This window comes from Vicugna pacos, unplaced genomic scaffold (genome assembly GCF_048564905.1).
Source record: "Vicugna pacos unplaced genomic scaffold, VicPac4 scaffold_203, whole genome shotgun sequence".
In the NCBI taxonomy this organism is placed as follows: Eukaryota; Metazoa; Chordata; class Mammalia; order Artiodactyla; family Camelidae; genus Vicugna; species Vicugna pacos.
This window is the reverse complement of record NW_027328882.1, coordinates 150,857-164,532: the sequence shown is the minus strand read 5'-3', so window position 1 is coordinate 164,532 and position 13,676 is coordinate 150,857. Positions and strand designations below refer to the sequence as shown.

At 61.9% G+C, this 13,676-nt stretch overlaps 2 protein-coding genes across 2 annotated transcripts in view; both read right to left on the bottom strand.

Annotated features, from left to right (window-relative positions):
* LOC140695417 (uncharacterized) overlaps positions 1 to 13,676 on the bottom strand; it is an 82,434-nt gene that overhangs the window by 34,378 nt on the left and 34,380 nt on the right. Inside the window, exons 7-9 of the mRNA XM_072958114.1 lie at positions 6,641 to 6,837; positions 6,291 to 6,410; positions 5,731 to 5,857 (exon numbers count right to left, since the gene is read on the bottom strand). Coding sequence (XP_072814215.1) covers positions 5,731 to 5,857; positions 6,291 to 6,410; positions 6,641 to 6,837 — 444 coding nt within the window. The remainder of the gene's footprint in view (positions 1 to 5,730; positions 5,858 to 6,290; positions 6,411 to 6,640; positions 6,838 to 13,676) is intronic.
* On the bottom strand, positions 11,890 to 13,612 carry LOC140695413 (uncharacterized). The gene is made up of 2 exons (XM_072958110.1): positions 13,000 to 13,612; positions 11,890 to 12,207 (listed from the first exon to the last, which is right to left on the bottom strand). Exons 1-2 carry the CDS (start codon positions 13,543 to 13,545, stop codon positions 12,145 to 12,147), a joined length of 609 nt encoding a protein of 202 aa, XP_072814211.1. The 5' UTR covers positions 13,546 to 13,612; the 3' UTR covers positions 11,890 to 12,144.

The window sequence follows — 13,676 nt, the reverse complement described above, 5'->3', positions numbered from 1 at the left end:
GTCTCTGCACACTCTGGTGTCTGCACACTCCTGGGCCTGTACACTCCTAGGCCTGCCCTATCCTGGCCCTGGACACTCTTCTGTCTGCACACTCCTGGGGCTGCACACTCCTGGGCCTGCACACCCCTGGGCATGCCCTCTCCTGGGCCTGCAAACTCCTGGGCCTGCACACTCCTCTGTCTGCACACTCCGGGGCCTTCCCTCTCCTGGGCCTGCCCCCAGTTCGGCCGGCACTCTCCTGGAGCTGCACACTCCTGGGCCTGACCTATCGTACGCCTGCACAGTCCTGGATCTGCACACTTCTGGACCTGCTCCCTCCTGTGCCATCACCCTTCTGGAACTGCACATTGGGCGCCTGCACACTCCTGTGCCTGACACACCTGGGCCTGCACGCTCCTCGGCCTGCACACTCCTCTTGTCTGCACACTCCTCTTGTCTGCACACTCCTGGGCCTGTTCCGTCTTGTGTCTTCACACCTCTCGGCCTGCGCACTCCAGGGCCTGAACACACCTGGGCCTGCACGAACCTGGGCCTGTTCACTCCTGGGCCTGCCCTCTCCTTGGCCGGCACGAACCTGGGCCTAAACACCCCTGGGCCTGCCCTGGCCTGGGCCTGCACACTAATGGGGCTGCACACACCTAGGAATGCACCCACCTGGGCCTACACACTCTTCTGTCTGTACACTCCTGGGCCTGCACACTCCTGGGCATGCACACTCCTCTGTCTGCACACTCCTCGGCCTACACACTCCTAGGCCTGCACACTCCTGGGCCTGCTGACCCCTGTGTCTGCACACTCTTGGGCCTGCACACACCTGGACCTGTACCATCCTGGGCCTTCCCTGGACTGGGTCTTCCCTGGCCTGGGCCTGCACACTACTGGGCCCGCACACTTCTGCAACTGCACACTCATCGGCCTGCAAAGGCACGACCTGCACAATATTGGGCCTGAACACACATAGGCCTTTATCCTCCTGGATCTGCACACTCCTGGGCCTGCACACTGCTGGACCTGCACAGCACTGGGCCTAAACACACCTGGGCCTGCACACTCCTTCTCTGCACACTCCTATCTCTGCACACTCTGGTGTCTACACACTCCAGGGCCTGCACGAACCTAGGCCTGCTCCCTCCTGTGCCTGCATACTCCTGGGCCTGCTCCCACCTGTGCCTGCACACTCCTAGCCCTGTTCCCACCTGTGCTGGCACATTCCTGGGACTGCACACTTCTGTGCCTGCACACTTTTGGGCCTGCACACCCCTGGGCCTGCACACTCCTGGACCTGTACACTCCTGGGCCTTCCCTGGTCTGGGCATTCCCTGGCCTGGGCCTGCAAACTCCTGGGCCTATACACTCCTGGGCCTGCACACTCCTGTACCTGTACACACCTGGGCCTGCCCTGGCCTGGGACTGCACACTAATGGGGCTGCACACACCTAGGAATGCACCCCCCTGGGCCTGCACACTCCTCTGTCTGCACACTCCTGGGCCTGCATAACCCTGGATCTGCACACTCCTGGGCCTGCGCATCCCAGAGCATGCACAGATCTGGGCCTCTACACACCTGGGCCAGTACACACGTGTGCTTGCTCCCCCCCGTGTCTGCAAACTCCTGGGACTGCACATTCCTGGGTCTGCAACACCTTGGCTTGCACACTCATGGGCCTGTTCCGTCTTGTGTCTGCATACCTGTGGGCCTGCACACCCCAGGGCCTGCACACACCTGGGCCTGCACGAACGTGGGCCTCTTGAATCCTGGGCCTGCCCTTTCCTAGGCCTGCCCACACCTGTGCCTACACATTCCTGGGCCTGCACACTCCTGGACCTGTACACTCCTGGGCGTACCCTGGCATGCGCCTGCACACTAATGGGCCTGCACTCTCCAGGGACTGCACCCTCCTGGGCCTGCACACTCCTCTGTCTGCACACTCCTGGGCCTGCCCCAAATTGCCCTGCCCTCTCCTGTGACGGCCCTCACAAGTCCTGCACACTCCTAGGCCTGCACACTCGTGTACCTCCTCCCTCCTGTGCCTGCACACTCCTGGCCATGTACACTCATGGGCCTGCCCTCTGCATGGCGTGCACGGTCCTAGGACTCCCCATTCCTGCGCCTAGACACCCTAGGGCCTGCCCTCTCCTGGGCCTGCACACTCTGGGGCCTGCCCTCACCTGGTTCTGCACACTACTGGGACTGTACACCCCTGGACCTGTACACTGCTGTGCCTTCCCTGGTCTGAGTCTTCCCTGGCCTGGGCCTGAAAACTACTGGGCCTGAAAACTGCTGGAACTGCACACTCATTGGCCTGTAAACTCCAGGACCTGCACAACCTTGGGCTTGAACACACCTGGGCCTGTATACTCCTGGGCCTGCACACTCCTGTCTCTGCCCACTGTGGTGTTAGCACACGCCTGGGCCTGCAAGAACGTGGGCCTGTACACTCCTGGGCCTGCACACACCTGAGTCTGCACACTCCGGGGTCTGCACACTCCTCGGTCTGTATACTCCTGGGTTGTACACTCCTGGGCCTGACCTGGCCTGGGCCTGCACGCTCCTGGGCCTGCACACTCCTCTGTCTGCACACTTCTGGGCATGCACAACCCTAGACCCTACACTCCTGGGCCTGCGCATCCCAGAGCCTGAACACACCTGGGCCTCTATACTCCTGGGCCACTACTCTCATGTGCCTGCTCCGCCCCGTGTCTACACACTCCTGGCACTGCACAGTCCTGGACCTGCACACTCCTGGGCCTGCCCTGGCCTGGGCCTGAACACTAATGGGCCTACACACACCTAGGAATGCACCCTCCTGGGCCTGCACACTCCTCTGTCTGCACACTCGTGGGCCTTCCCTGGTCTGGGCCTTCCCTGGCCTGGGCCTGCAAACTATTGGGCCTGCAAACTCCTGGAACTGCACACTCATTGGCCTGCACACTCCAGGACCTGCACAATCTTGGGCTTGAACACACCTAGGCCTGTATACTCCTGGACCTGCACACTCCTGTCTCTGCACACTCTGGAGTTTGCACACGCCTGGGCCTGCACGAACCTGGGCCTGTACACACCTGGGCCTGCACACTCCTTTATCTGCTCACTCCTGAGACTGCATACACCTGGGCCTGCACATTCCTGTATCTGCTCACTCCTGAGACTGCATACTCCTGGGCCTGCAAACTCCTGGGCATGTACAATCCTGGGCCTGCACACTCCTGGACCTGTACACTCCTGGGCCTGCCCTGGCCTGGGCCTGCACACTAATGGGGCTGCACACACCTAGGAATGCACCCTCCTGGGCCTACACACTCCTCTGTGTGCACACTCCTGAGCCTGCACACCCCTGGGCCTGCACACTCCTCTGTCTGCACATTCCTTGGCCTACACACTCCTAGGCCTGCACACTCCAGGGCCTGCTGACTCCTGTGTCTGCACACTCTTGGGCCTGCACACTCCTGGACCTGTACAATCCTGGGCCTTCCCTGGTCTGGGTCTTCCCTGGCCTGGGCCTGCACACTACTGGGCCCGCACACTTCTGCAACTTCACACTCATCGGCCTGCACAGTCCACGACCTGCACAATATTGGGCCTGAACACAACTAGGCCTGTATCCTCCTGGATCTGCACACTCCTGGGCCTGCACACTCCTCTGTCTGCACACTCCTGGGCCTTCACACACCTGGGCCCGCACACTCCTGGGCCTGCGCATCCCAGAGCCTGCACACACCTGGGCCTCTACACTCCTGGGCCAGTACAGTCGTGTGCCTGTTCCGCCCCGTGTCTGCACACTCTTGGGACCGCACAGTCCTGGCTATGCACACTCCTTGGCCTGCAGACTCCTAGGCCTGTTCGACTTCTGTCTGCACACCTCTGGGCCTGCACACTACAGGGCCTGCACATACCTGGGCCTGCACGAACCTGGGCCTCTTCACTGCAGGTCCTGCCCTCTCCTAGGCCTGCACACTCCTGGAACTGCACACTCATGGGCCTGCCGTCTCCTGGGCCTGCACACCCCTGTCTCTGCACACTCCGGGGACTGCACACTCCTCGCTCTGTATACTCCTGGGCCTTTACACTCCTGGGCCTGCCGTGGCCTGGGCCTGCACGCTCCTGGGCCTGCACTCTCCTCTGTCTGCACACTCCTGGGCCTTCACACCCCTGGACCTGCACACTCCTGGGCCTGCGCATCCCAGAGCCTGCACACACTTTAGCCTCTACACTCCTGGGCCAGTACATTCGTGTGACTGCTCCGCCCCGTGTCTGCACACTCCTGGGACTGCACAGTCCTGGCTATGCACACTTCTTGGCCTGCAGACTCCTGGGGTTGTTCGACTTGTGTCTGCACACCTCTGGGCCTGCACACTCCAGGACCTGCAAATCCTGGGCCTGCACACAACTGGGCCTGCACACTACTGGGACTCCACACTCTCTGTCTGCACTCTCCTGGGCCTGCACACACCTGGGCCAGCACACTCCAGGGCCTGCTGACTCCTGTGTCTGCACACTCTTGGGCCTGCCTTCTCCTGGGCCCGCACAATCCCTCGTCTGCACACTCCTGGGCCGCACGCTCCTGGGCTTTTCCTCGCCTGGGCCTGCCCCCAGTTCGGCCCGCCCTCTCCTGGACCTGCACACTCTTGGGCCTGCACACTCCTCGGCCTGCCCTCTCCTGGGCCTGCACTCTCCTTGGCCTGCACACTCCTGGGCTTGCACACTCCTGGACCTGCACACTACTGGGCCTGCTGAATCCTGTGTCTGCCCACTCCTGCGTCTGCACACTCGTGTGCCTCCTCCCTCCTGTGCCTGAACACTCCTAGGCATGCACACACCTGGGCCTGCCCTCTCTTGGCCCTGCACTCTCCTTGGCCTGCACACTCCTGGCCTGTTCCCTCCTGCGCCTGAACACCCTTAGGCCTCCCCTACCTGGTTCTGCACACTCCTGGGTTGCACACTCCTGGGCCTGCTCCCACCTATGCCTGCACACTCCTAGGCCTGTTGCCACGTGTGCCGGCACACTCCTGGGACTGCACACTCCTGGGCCTGCCATGGCCTGGGCCTGCACCCTCCACTCTCTGCACACTCCTGGGACTGCTCAGGCCTGAGCCTGTACACTCCTGGGCCTGCACACTTCTGTCTCTGCACACTCTGGTGTCTGCACACTCCTGGACATGCACACTCCTGGGCCTGTACTCTCCTAGGCCTGCCCTGGCCTGGGCCTGCACCCTACTGAGCCTGCACACTCCTCTGTATGCACACTCCTGGGCCTGCACACTACTGGGCCTGCACACTCCTGGGCCTCCTCCCACCTATGCCTGCACACTCCTAGGCCTGTTCCCACCTGTGCCAGCAATCTCCTGGGCCTACACACTCCTGCACCTGCACAGTCCTGTGTCTGCATAACCCTGGGCAAGCACACTCTGGGCCTGCACACCCCTGGCCATGCCCTATCCCGGGCCAGCCCCCACTTCGCCCGACCCTCTCATGGACCTGCACACTCCAGGGTCTGCTCACATCTGTCCCTGCACACTCCTGGGCCGGCCCTCTCCAGTGTCTCCACACTCCTGGGCCCGCACACTCCTGGGCCTGCATACTCCTGGACCTGCCCTGTCCCTGGCACCAGCCTCCTTCACCCCAACGGTGCCACTCACACGGCTGTGGCGTCTAGCCAGGAGCCCCCAACCGAAACCCCTCCCGAGGGACCCCCTTGCCGGTCCCCAGGGAAGCAGCGGGGCTCCTCTTACCTGCGAGGCGGAGACGTAGTCCAGCTGCAGCCTGACGTCCAGCTGCCGGGCGTGCAGGGCCAGCGTGCATGAGGACAGCAGGATGGCCGTGATCGGCTGGAAGCTGCCCCCGGAGCCACTACCGCCCCTTGGGGAAGAGGAGGAGGAAAATCCACGTCAGTGCCAAGAACACAGGACCCGTCCACAGAGGGCCCCTCAGGTGTGACAACCCCAGAGGCGCCCGCAGCCGACCTGGGCTGAGAGCCACTTCTCTCGCGGAAGCTCAAGGACCTATGCTGAGCCTCCCTCTCCCTCCCTAAAGAGGGAAAACCCAGAGGTTTTCTAACTTTGCACTCACTGTCCATGTATCAGCCATGTCTAGTTTACCTCCCCAGCACGGCAGACCCCCTCCCTGCCTTCCCCACCCCCTGCAGGCGGCTCTCGGGGGCTGGGGGGGGCGCCCTTCCTCCCTGAGGCCAGCCCTGCTGGGGCAGCAGGTGTAATAGAAAAGACCAGATCTGACTGCCTATTAGATCTGTTCTTTTTCCTTTAACCCTCTGCTGTTTTCCAGGCTGTCTTACCAGCTCTGCACCTTTTGGAAATCAATGTTGCCTTCAGCCTGAAATTGACAGAAGAGCCTGTTCTCAAGGCTCTCAGCCTTCAGGATAAAACCTCTTTTGCTCTCCCATACACACAAGCAGCTGCAGAACAGAAAGTAACATTTGTTTTGTTAGAGGTTTTACAGGGGCCCCATGAGCTGACCCACAACTGCAAAAACAAAGAATTCCTGCACCAAGGACTTTGCACCAACCACCCACAACCCCTCTCCTTTTTAGCGTAAAAGGAGCCTGAATTCTCACTCGGAGAAGGTGGCTCTCCAGGACATTAGCCTGCCATCTTCTCGGTCAGCTGGCTTTCCAAATCAACTCACTATTCTTTACCCCGACACCGCGTCTCCCGATTTCTTGGCCTGTCGTGCGACTTGCGGAATGAGTGTGGACTTGGAAACACAGGGAAGGAAAGCCAAGTCAGGACTCTCACCCTCTGCCTCTGCTCAGAATACCACCAACGGGTTGCTGGGACAGTGGACGGAAAACTGAGGCTGCAACACGACCATGAGCACTGGGCCTGGGTGGGAGAGATGGCGGGTGCTGTCCGAAGCGCACCCGGCCTCCTTCCGAGTCACATCACACCCACGTCCCCAGACCCAGGGAGGCCTGGAGCCCCACACAGCAGAGCGCCTCCAAACCTGCAGATGCCCAGTGACCGGTCCACTGTGCACCCTCTGGCGCCCTCCTCCCCGCTCCTCCTCCTTCTGCCCCGCTGGCTCAGCCCTGGTCCCACCACATCCTCACCCAGGGCCAGCACTGCTGCAGGAACACCCTCGGCAGGCCGCCCAGCCTCACGCCCTCAGGTCCGCACACCTGGTTGGTGCAGCTCTGCCCCTTTCCAGCCCTCACCACCGACTCTCCAACCGCCTGCTCTCCCGCCCTCCGCCCCCAGTCCTACAGAGCGCCTCCTCTGGTCACGGCATCCTGCCCTCCAGGGTCGACAGGGCCTGCACAATCCTGGGCCTGCACACAACTGGGCCTGCACACTCCTGGACCTGCGCACTCCTGGACCTACGCACACCTGGGCCTGCAGGAACCTGGGCCTGTACACTCCCGGGCCCGTTCCGTATTGTATCTGCACACTTCTGGGCCTGCACGCTCCTGGACCTGCGCACACCTGGGCCTGCACGAACTTTGGCCTGTACACTCCTGTATCTGCTCACTCTTGTGACTGCATACTCCTGGGCCTGTACAACCCTGGGCCTTCTCTCTCCTGGGCCTGCCCCAGTTTGGCCGGCACTCTCCTGGAGCTGCACACTCCTGGGCCTGACCTATCGTACGCCTGCACAGTCCTGGATCTGCACACTTCTGGACCTGCTCCCTCCTGTGCCATCACCCTTCTGGGACTGCACACTTGTGCGCCTGCACACCCCTGTGCCTGACACACCTGGGCCTGCACGCTCCTCGGCCTGCACACTCCTCTTGTCTGCACACTCCTGGGCCTCACCTATCCTACGCCTGCACAGTCCTGGATCTGCACACTTCTGGGCCTGCTCCCTCCTGTGCCATCACACTTCTGGGACTGCACACTTGTGCGCCTGCACACTCCTGTGCCTGACACACCTGGGCCCGTACGCTCCTGGGCCTGTACACTCCTGGGCCAGCCCTGGCCTGGGCCTGAATACTAATGGGCCTGCACACTCCTGGGACTGTACCCTCCTGGGCCAGCACACTCCTCTGTCTGCACACTCCTGGGCCTGCACAACCCAGAGCCTGCACACACCTGGGCTGAACACTCCTGTGCCAGTACACTCGTGTGCCTGCTCCCTCCCGTGTCTGCACATTCCTGGGCCTGTACAGTCCTGGGTCTGCACACTCTTTGGCCTGCACACTCCTTGGCCTGTTCCGTATTGTGTCTGCACACTACTGGGTCGGCACACCCTAGAGCCTGCACACTCCTGGGCATGCCCTCTCCTGGGCCTGCACTCTCTTCGGCCTGAACACTCCTAAGCTTGCACACTCCTGGACTTGTACACTCCTGGGCCTGCCCTGGCCTGGGCCTGCACACTAATAGGCCTGACACTCCTGGGAATGCACACTCCTGGGCCTGCACACTCCTCTGTCTGCACACTCCTGGGCCTGCCCCATTTGGCCCTGCCCTCTCCTGTGACGGCCCTCACCTGTCCTGCACACACCTGGGCCTGAACACTACAGGCCCTGCACACATCTGGCCCTCTACACTCCTGGGCCTGCCTTCTACTGGGACCGAACCATCCCTCGTCTGCACACTCCTGGGCCTGCACGCTCCTGGGCCTTTCCGTGCCTGGGCCTGCCCCCAATTCGGCTGGCCCTCTCCTGGACCTGCACACTCTTCGGCCTGCACACTCCTGGGACTGCACTCTCCTTGGCCTGCACACTCTTGGGCCTTCTTCCTCCCGTGCCTGCACACTCATAGGCCTGTTCCAACCTGTGCCGGCACACCTCTGGGTCTGCACACTACTGTGATGCATACTCCTGGGCCTGCACACTCCTGGACTTGTACACTCCTGGGCCTGCCCACTAATGGGCCTGCACACTCCTGGAAATGTACCATCCTGGGCCTGCACACTCCTCTGTCTGCACACTCCTAGGCCTGCACACTCCTGGGCCTGCACATCCCAGAGCCTGCACACACCTGGGCCTCTACACTCCTGGGCCAGTACACTCGAGTACCTGCTCTACCCCGTGTTTGCACACCCCTGAGACTGCACAGTCCCAGGTCTGCACACTCTTTGGCCTGCACACTCCTAGGCCTGTTCCGTCTTGTGTCTGCAGACCTCTGGGGCTGCACACTCCAGGGCCTACACACACCTGGGCCTGCACGAATCTGGGCCTGTTCACTCCTGGGCCTGCACACTCCTGTCTCTGCACACTCCTGGCCTTGGATACTCCTGGGACAGTACACTCCTGGGACTGACCTGCCCTGGGCCTGCACTCTCCTGGCCCTGGACAAGCTTCTGTCTGCACACACCTGGGGCTGCACACTCCTGGGCCTGCACACTCCTGGGCCTGCCCTCTCCTGGGCCTACACACTCCTTGGCCTGCACACTCCTGGGCCTGCTCCCTCCTGTGCCGGCACACTCCTGGGCCTACTCCCACTTGTGCCTGCACACTCCTAGGCCTGTTCCCACCTGTGCCGGCACACTCCTGGGACTACACACTCCTATGTCTGCACACCCCTGGGCCTGCACACTCCTGGACCTGTACACTCTTGGGCCTGCACAATAATGGGCCTGCACACTCCTGGAAATGCACCCTCCTGGGCCTGCACACTCCTCTGTCTGCACACTACTAGGCCTGCACACTCCAGGGCCTGCTGACTTCTGTGTCTGCACACTCTTGGGCCTGCCTTCTCCTGGGCCCGCACAATCCCTCGTCTGCACACTCCTGGGCCTGTACGTTCCTGGGCCTTTCCTCGCCTGGGCCGCCCCCAATTAGACCCGCCCTCTCCTTGACCTGCACACTCCTGGGCCTGCACACTCCTGGGCCTGCACACTCCTGGGCATGCCCTCTCTTCGGCCTGTACACTCCTGGACCTGCACACTCCTGGACTTGTACACACCTGGGCCTGCCCTGGCCTGGGCCTGCACACTAATGGGCCTGAACACTCCTGTGCCTGCACACTCCTGGGCCTTTCCTTGCCTGCACCTGCCCCCAATTTGGCAGAACCCGGTCCCAGTATCCATCCAACCTGCAGGGGACTGTGTGGGAATCACACAAGGATGTGTGACCAGAAGGCAAAAAAAAAGCAGGGAGCCACTGTGGGGCAGCGCACCCTAGAGGCCTAGATGGGGCACTGGGCCTGAATCTGACATGACAGAACGACCTAGGAGGTCGCATGCCAGAATGGACGATATCAGAGTTGTGTTTAATTTCAACCCGCCGACAGGGAGCTGGGAAGCAGGCGGCAAGGAGGGTGACTTTCCCCAGATCCCAGGGCAGACCCCGGCCTGTGTGGGGTGTGCCCTGCTCCCCACAAGCCCTCTGTGGGGCCCTTCCTTTGCTGAGTCTGTGCATGAGCTCCCTGTGATGCCAGCCCGCAGAGGTGACAGGTGCAGTAGGTGTTTGTGGTTCTAGAGACATGATGGCTTTCCTAGGAAGCAGGGTCCTGAATGATCCCCACTGGGCCAATGGGGGATTGGGGAGACCCTGAGAAGCAGGTGGCTTGTCCAGGGTGACAGCACTGCTGGCGGGGGAGCCGGGTCTGAACCCAGCTGTGTCGTCAGAGCTGTGACCCTGGCTGCATCCAGGCCTCCCCAGGGCAATAGGAGGGGCCGAGTTGGTGTCACTGGGTGGACATGGCATGGGGTGGGAAGTGAGCCATCAGCAGCCCAGAGAGGCCCTTGGGGAGCTTTGTGTAAGGAGGAAGCTTGGGGAAGGGGACCCCAGGAAGTGACCTCACTTCCCTGGCAACAGAGCCCAACAGAACTTGGGACCCAGGTCACCAGGCACCCGCTGTGTAGAGAAGGACACTTCTCAACTGACTTGGCTGGTGAACTCAGCTCAGCTCAGACATGTTTTGTTGCATCCCAAGATCCCGAGGTCGCGGCCCCCGGAAAGCCCGCAGCAACGGCCTTTGCCAACAGTGCCGACAGTGGGTCGGGTCTCACCCCAGGCGCCTCTGGCCTTTTGGCCAGAGGGACCCAAAGGTAACACAGGGAGGCCCAGGGCAGGCCCGCCCAGGCCGGGTCACCACTCAGACCCCACCCGGGTGGCCCCACGGCCCCTTCCTGACCGGTGGCGGTGGGGCAGTCATGTTGGGGGGGGGTCCTGCCTCAAGCAAGAGCAGGCTGAGGAAGGGTCAGAGGCCTGGGGGGCCGATCACGTCCCCAGCCTGGGTCCAAGTGGGCTGGCTGGGATGTGGAGAACCGGGGCAGGGCCCTGCTGCCCGAGGTGGCGCCCATGCCCTAGGGTGTGTCTCTTGCCTCCCGGGTGACTGAGATGACCAAGGTCCCAGTCTGATCTGGCAGCAGAGGGTCGAGTGGGGCAGAAGCAGGAGTGGTCCTGGCCGGGCAGGGCTCTGAGACCTCCGGACCGGGCCGGCTGCCGGTCACTGTCATTGCAGAGCCAGACACCGCAGGATCCGGGGAACCAGGACACTCATGCCACCTCTCCAAGTGAGGGGCTGGTGTGCCACACTGTGGAAGGCCAGCACAGGCTCCAGAAGAGTCTGGGTATGAAGGGCTCCCCACCACCACGGCCTCCTGCCCAGACATCGCCCAGGTCTCTCCCCAGGATCTTGCCCAGGGCTGAGGGGCAGCTCAGCACCCCCGGCTCTGACCTGGAGCACCGTGCCCACCTCCTGGGGATTCAGGTAGAGGACCAGGAGCCCCCCGAAGCAGAGCCCAAAGGTGAGAAGGGCGGGGCCGGTGTGGGTGTGTAGGTGAGGGAGGGCGGAGGGCTGGGCCACACAGGGAGGCATCCCCAAAGTCTGTAGTTGGGACCAGAGCAAAGACTGGCCTCAGACCACCTGTCTGGAAGAATTCAGTCACAGAACAAGTGCCTGTGGGCACTTGCTCAGTGGGAGCTGCCTGCAAAGCTCTGGGAAGATTTCTGTCCTTGAAAAGGCACGTGGAAAGGGAGGCATGTGGGTACCTTTTTCCAGGTTGTGCCTGAGCAGAACCACTAGACTTAAAGCTCTCTCCACGTCCAACAGTTACAGGTCCAGAGCAGGCAGAGGCAGGGGAAGACGCCAGAAAACAAAAACAGGACCACCAGGGTCCAGCACGAGACCGCGAACACCCTCCAGCTGCTCCTGCTGAACATGAAGATCCTGCTGCTCCAGCTGCATATGAAGAGCCTGCCGCTCCTGCTGATCTTGCCACTCCCGAAGAGCCTGCAGCTCCTACTGATCTTGCCGCTCCTGAACAGCCTGCAGCTCCTGAAGAGCCCGCCGCTCCTGAAGCGCCTGCCATTCCTGCTGATCTAGCTGCTCCTGAAGAGCCTGCTGCTCCTGCTCATCTAGCCGCTCCTGAACAGCCTGCAGCTCCTGAAAAGCCTGCAGCTCCTGAAGAGCCTGCCGCTCCTGCTGATCTTGCCACTCCTGAAGAGCCTGCTGCTCCTGCTGCTCTAGCCGCTCCTGAAGAGCCCGCCACTCCTGAAGAACCTGCCGCTCCTGCTGATCTAGCCGCTCCTGAAGAGCCCGCCATTCCTGCTGATCAAGCCGCTCCTGAAGAGCCTGCCGCTTCTGCTGATCTAGCCGCTCCTGAAGAGCCTGCCGCTCCTGAAGAGCCCGCCGATCCTGAAGAGCCTGCTGTTCCTGCTGATCTAGCCGCTCCTGAAGCGCCTGCCATTCCTGCTGATCTAGCCACTCCTGAAGAGCCCGCTGCTCCTGCTAATCTAGCCGCTCCTGAACAGCCTGCAGCTCCTGAAGAGCCTGCCGCTCCTGCTGATCTTGCCACTCCTGAAGAGCCTGCCGCTCCTGCTGCTCTAGCCGCTCCTGAAGAGCCCGCCACTCCTGAAGAACCTGCCGCTCCTGCTGATCTAGCCGCTCCTGAAGAGCCTGCCGCTCCTGCTGATCTTGCCACTCCTGAAGAGCCTGCAGCTCCTACTGATCTTGCCGCTCCTGAAGAGCCCGCTACTCCTGAAGAGCCCGCCGCTCCTGCTGATCTTGCCACTCCTGAAGAGCCTGCAGCTCCTACTGATCTTGCCGCTCCTGAACAGCCTGCAGCTACTGAAGAGCCCGACGCTCCTGAAGAACCTGCCGCTCCTGCAGATCTAGCCGCTCCTGAAGAGCCCGCCATTCCTGCTGATCTAGCCGCTCCTGAAGCGCCTGCCGCTCCTGCTGATCTAGCCACTCCAGAAGAGCCCGCTGCTCCTGATCATCTAGCCGCTCCAGAACAGCCTGCAGCTCTTGAAAAGCCTGCAGCTCCTGAAGAGCCTGCCGCTCCTGCTGCTCTAGCCGCTCCTGAAGAGCCCGCTGCTCCTGCTGATCTAGCCGCTCCTGAAGAGCCCGCCGCTCCTGAAGAGCCCGCCGGTCCTGCTGATCTAGCCGCTCCTGAAGAGCCTGAAGCTCCTGAAGAGCCTGCCGCTCCTGCTGATCTTGCCACCCCTGAAGAGCCTGCAGCTCCTGCTGATCTTGCCGCTCCTGAAGAGCCCGCCGCTCCTGAAGAACCTGCCGTTCCTGCTGATCTAGCCGCTCCTGAAGAGCCTGCCGCTCCTGCTGATCTTGCTGCTCCTGAAAAGCCTGCAGATCCTGCACCTGCACCTGCGCCGCTGGGCAGTGGAGAACCATTTCGGGCATCATCACCCCTTAGGGCTGAGCCCCCTCTGCCCCCTCCTACACCTTCTCCAAAATCCCAACATGTATCCCCTCCCCTACCCGAAGTTGACTTCCCTACCCCTGAATTTGCTTTTGTTTTCTTCTTCTTTAGTTTA

Coding starts and splice junctions, on each gene's coding strand:
- LOC140695413 (XM_072958110.1), bottom strand. CDS start 13,545: ATGATGCCCGAAATGGTTCTCCACTGCCCAGCGGCGCAGGTGCAGGTG. Junction 12,208..12,999: donor TAGATCTGCAGGAGCGGCAG/GTTCTTCAGGAG, acceptor CAGGAATGGCAG/GCGCTTCAGGAGCGGCGGGC.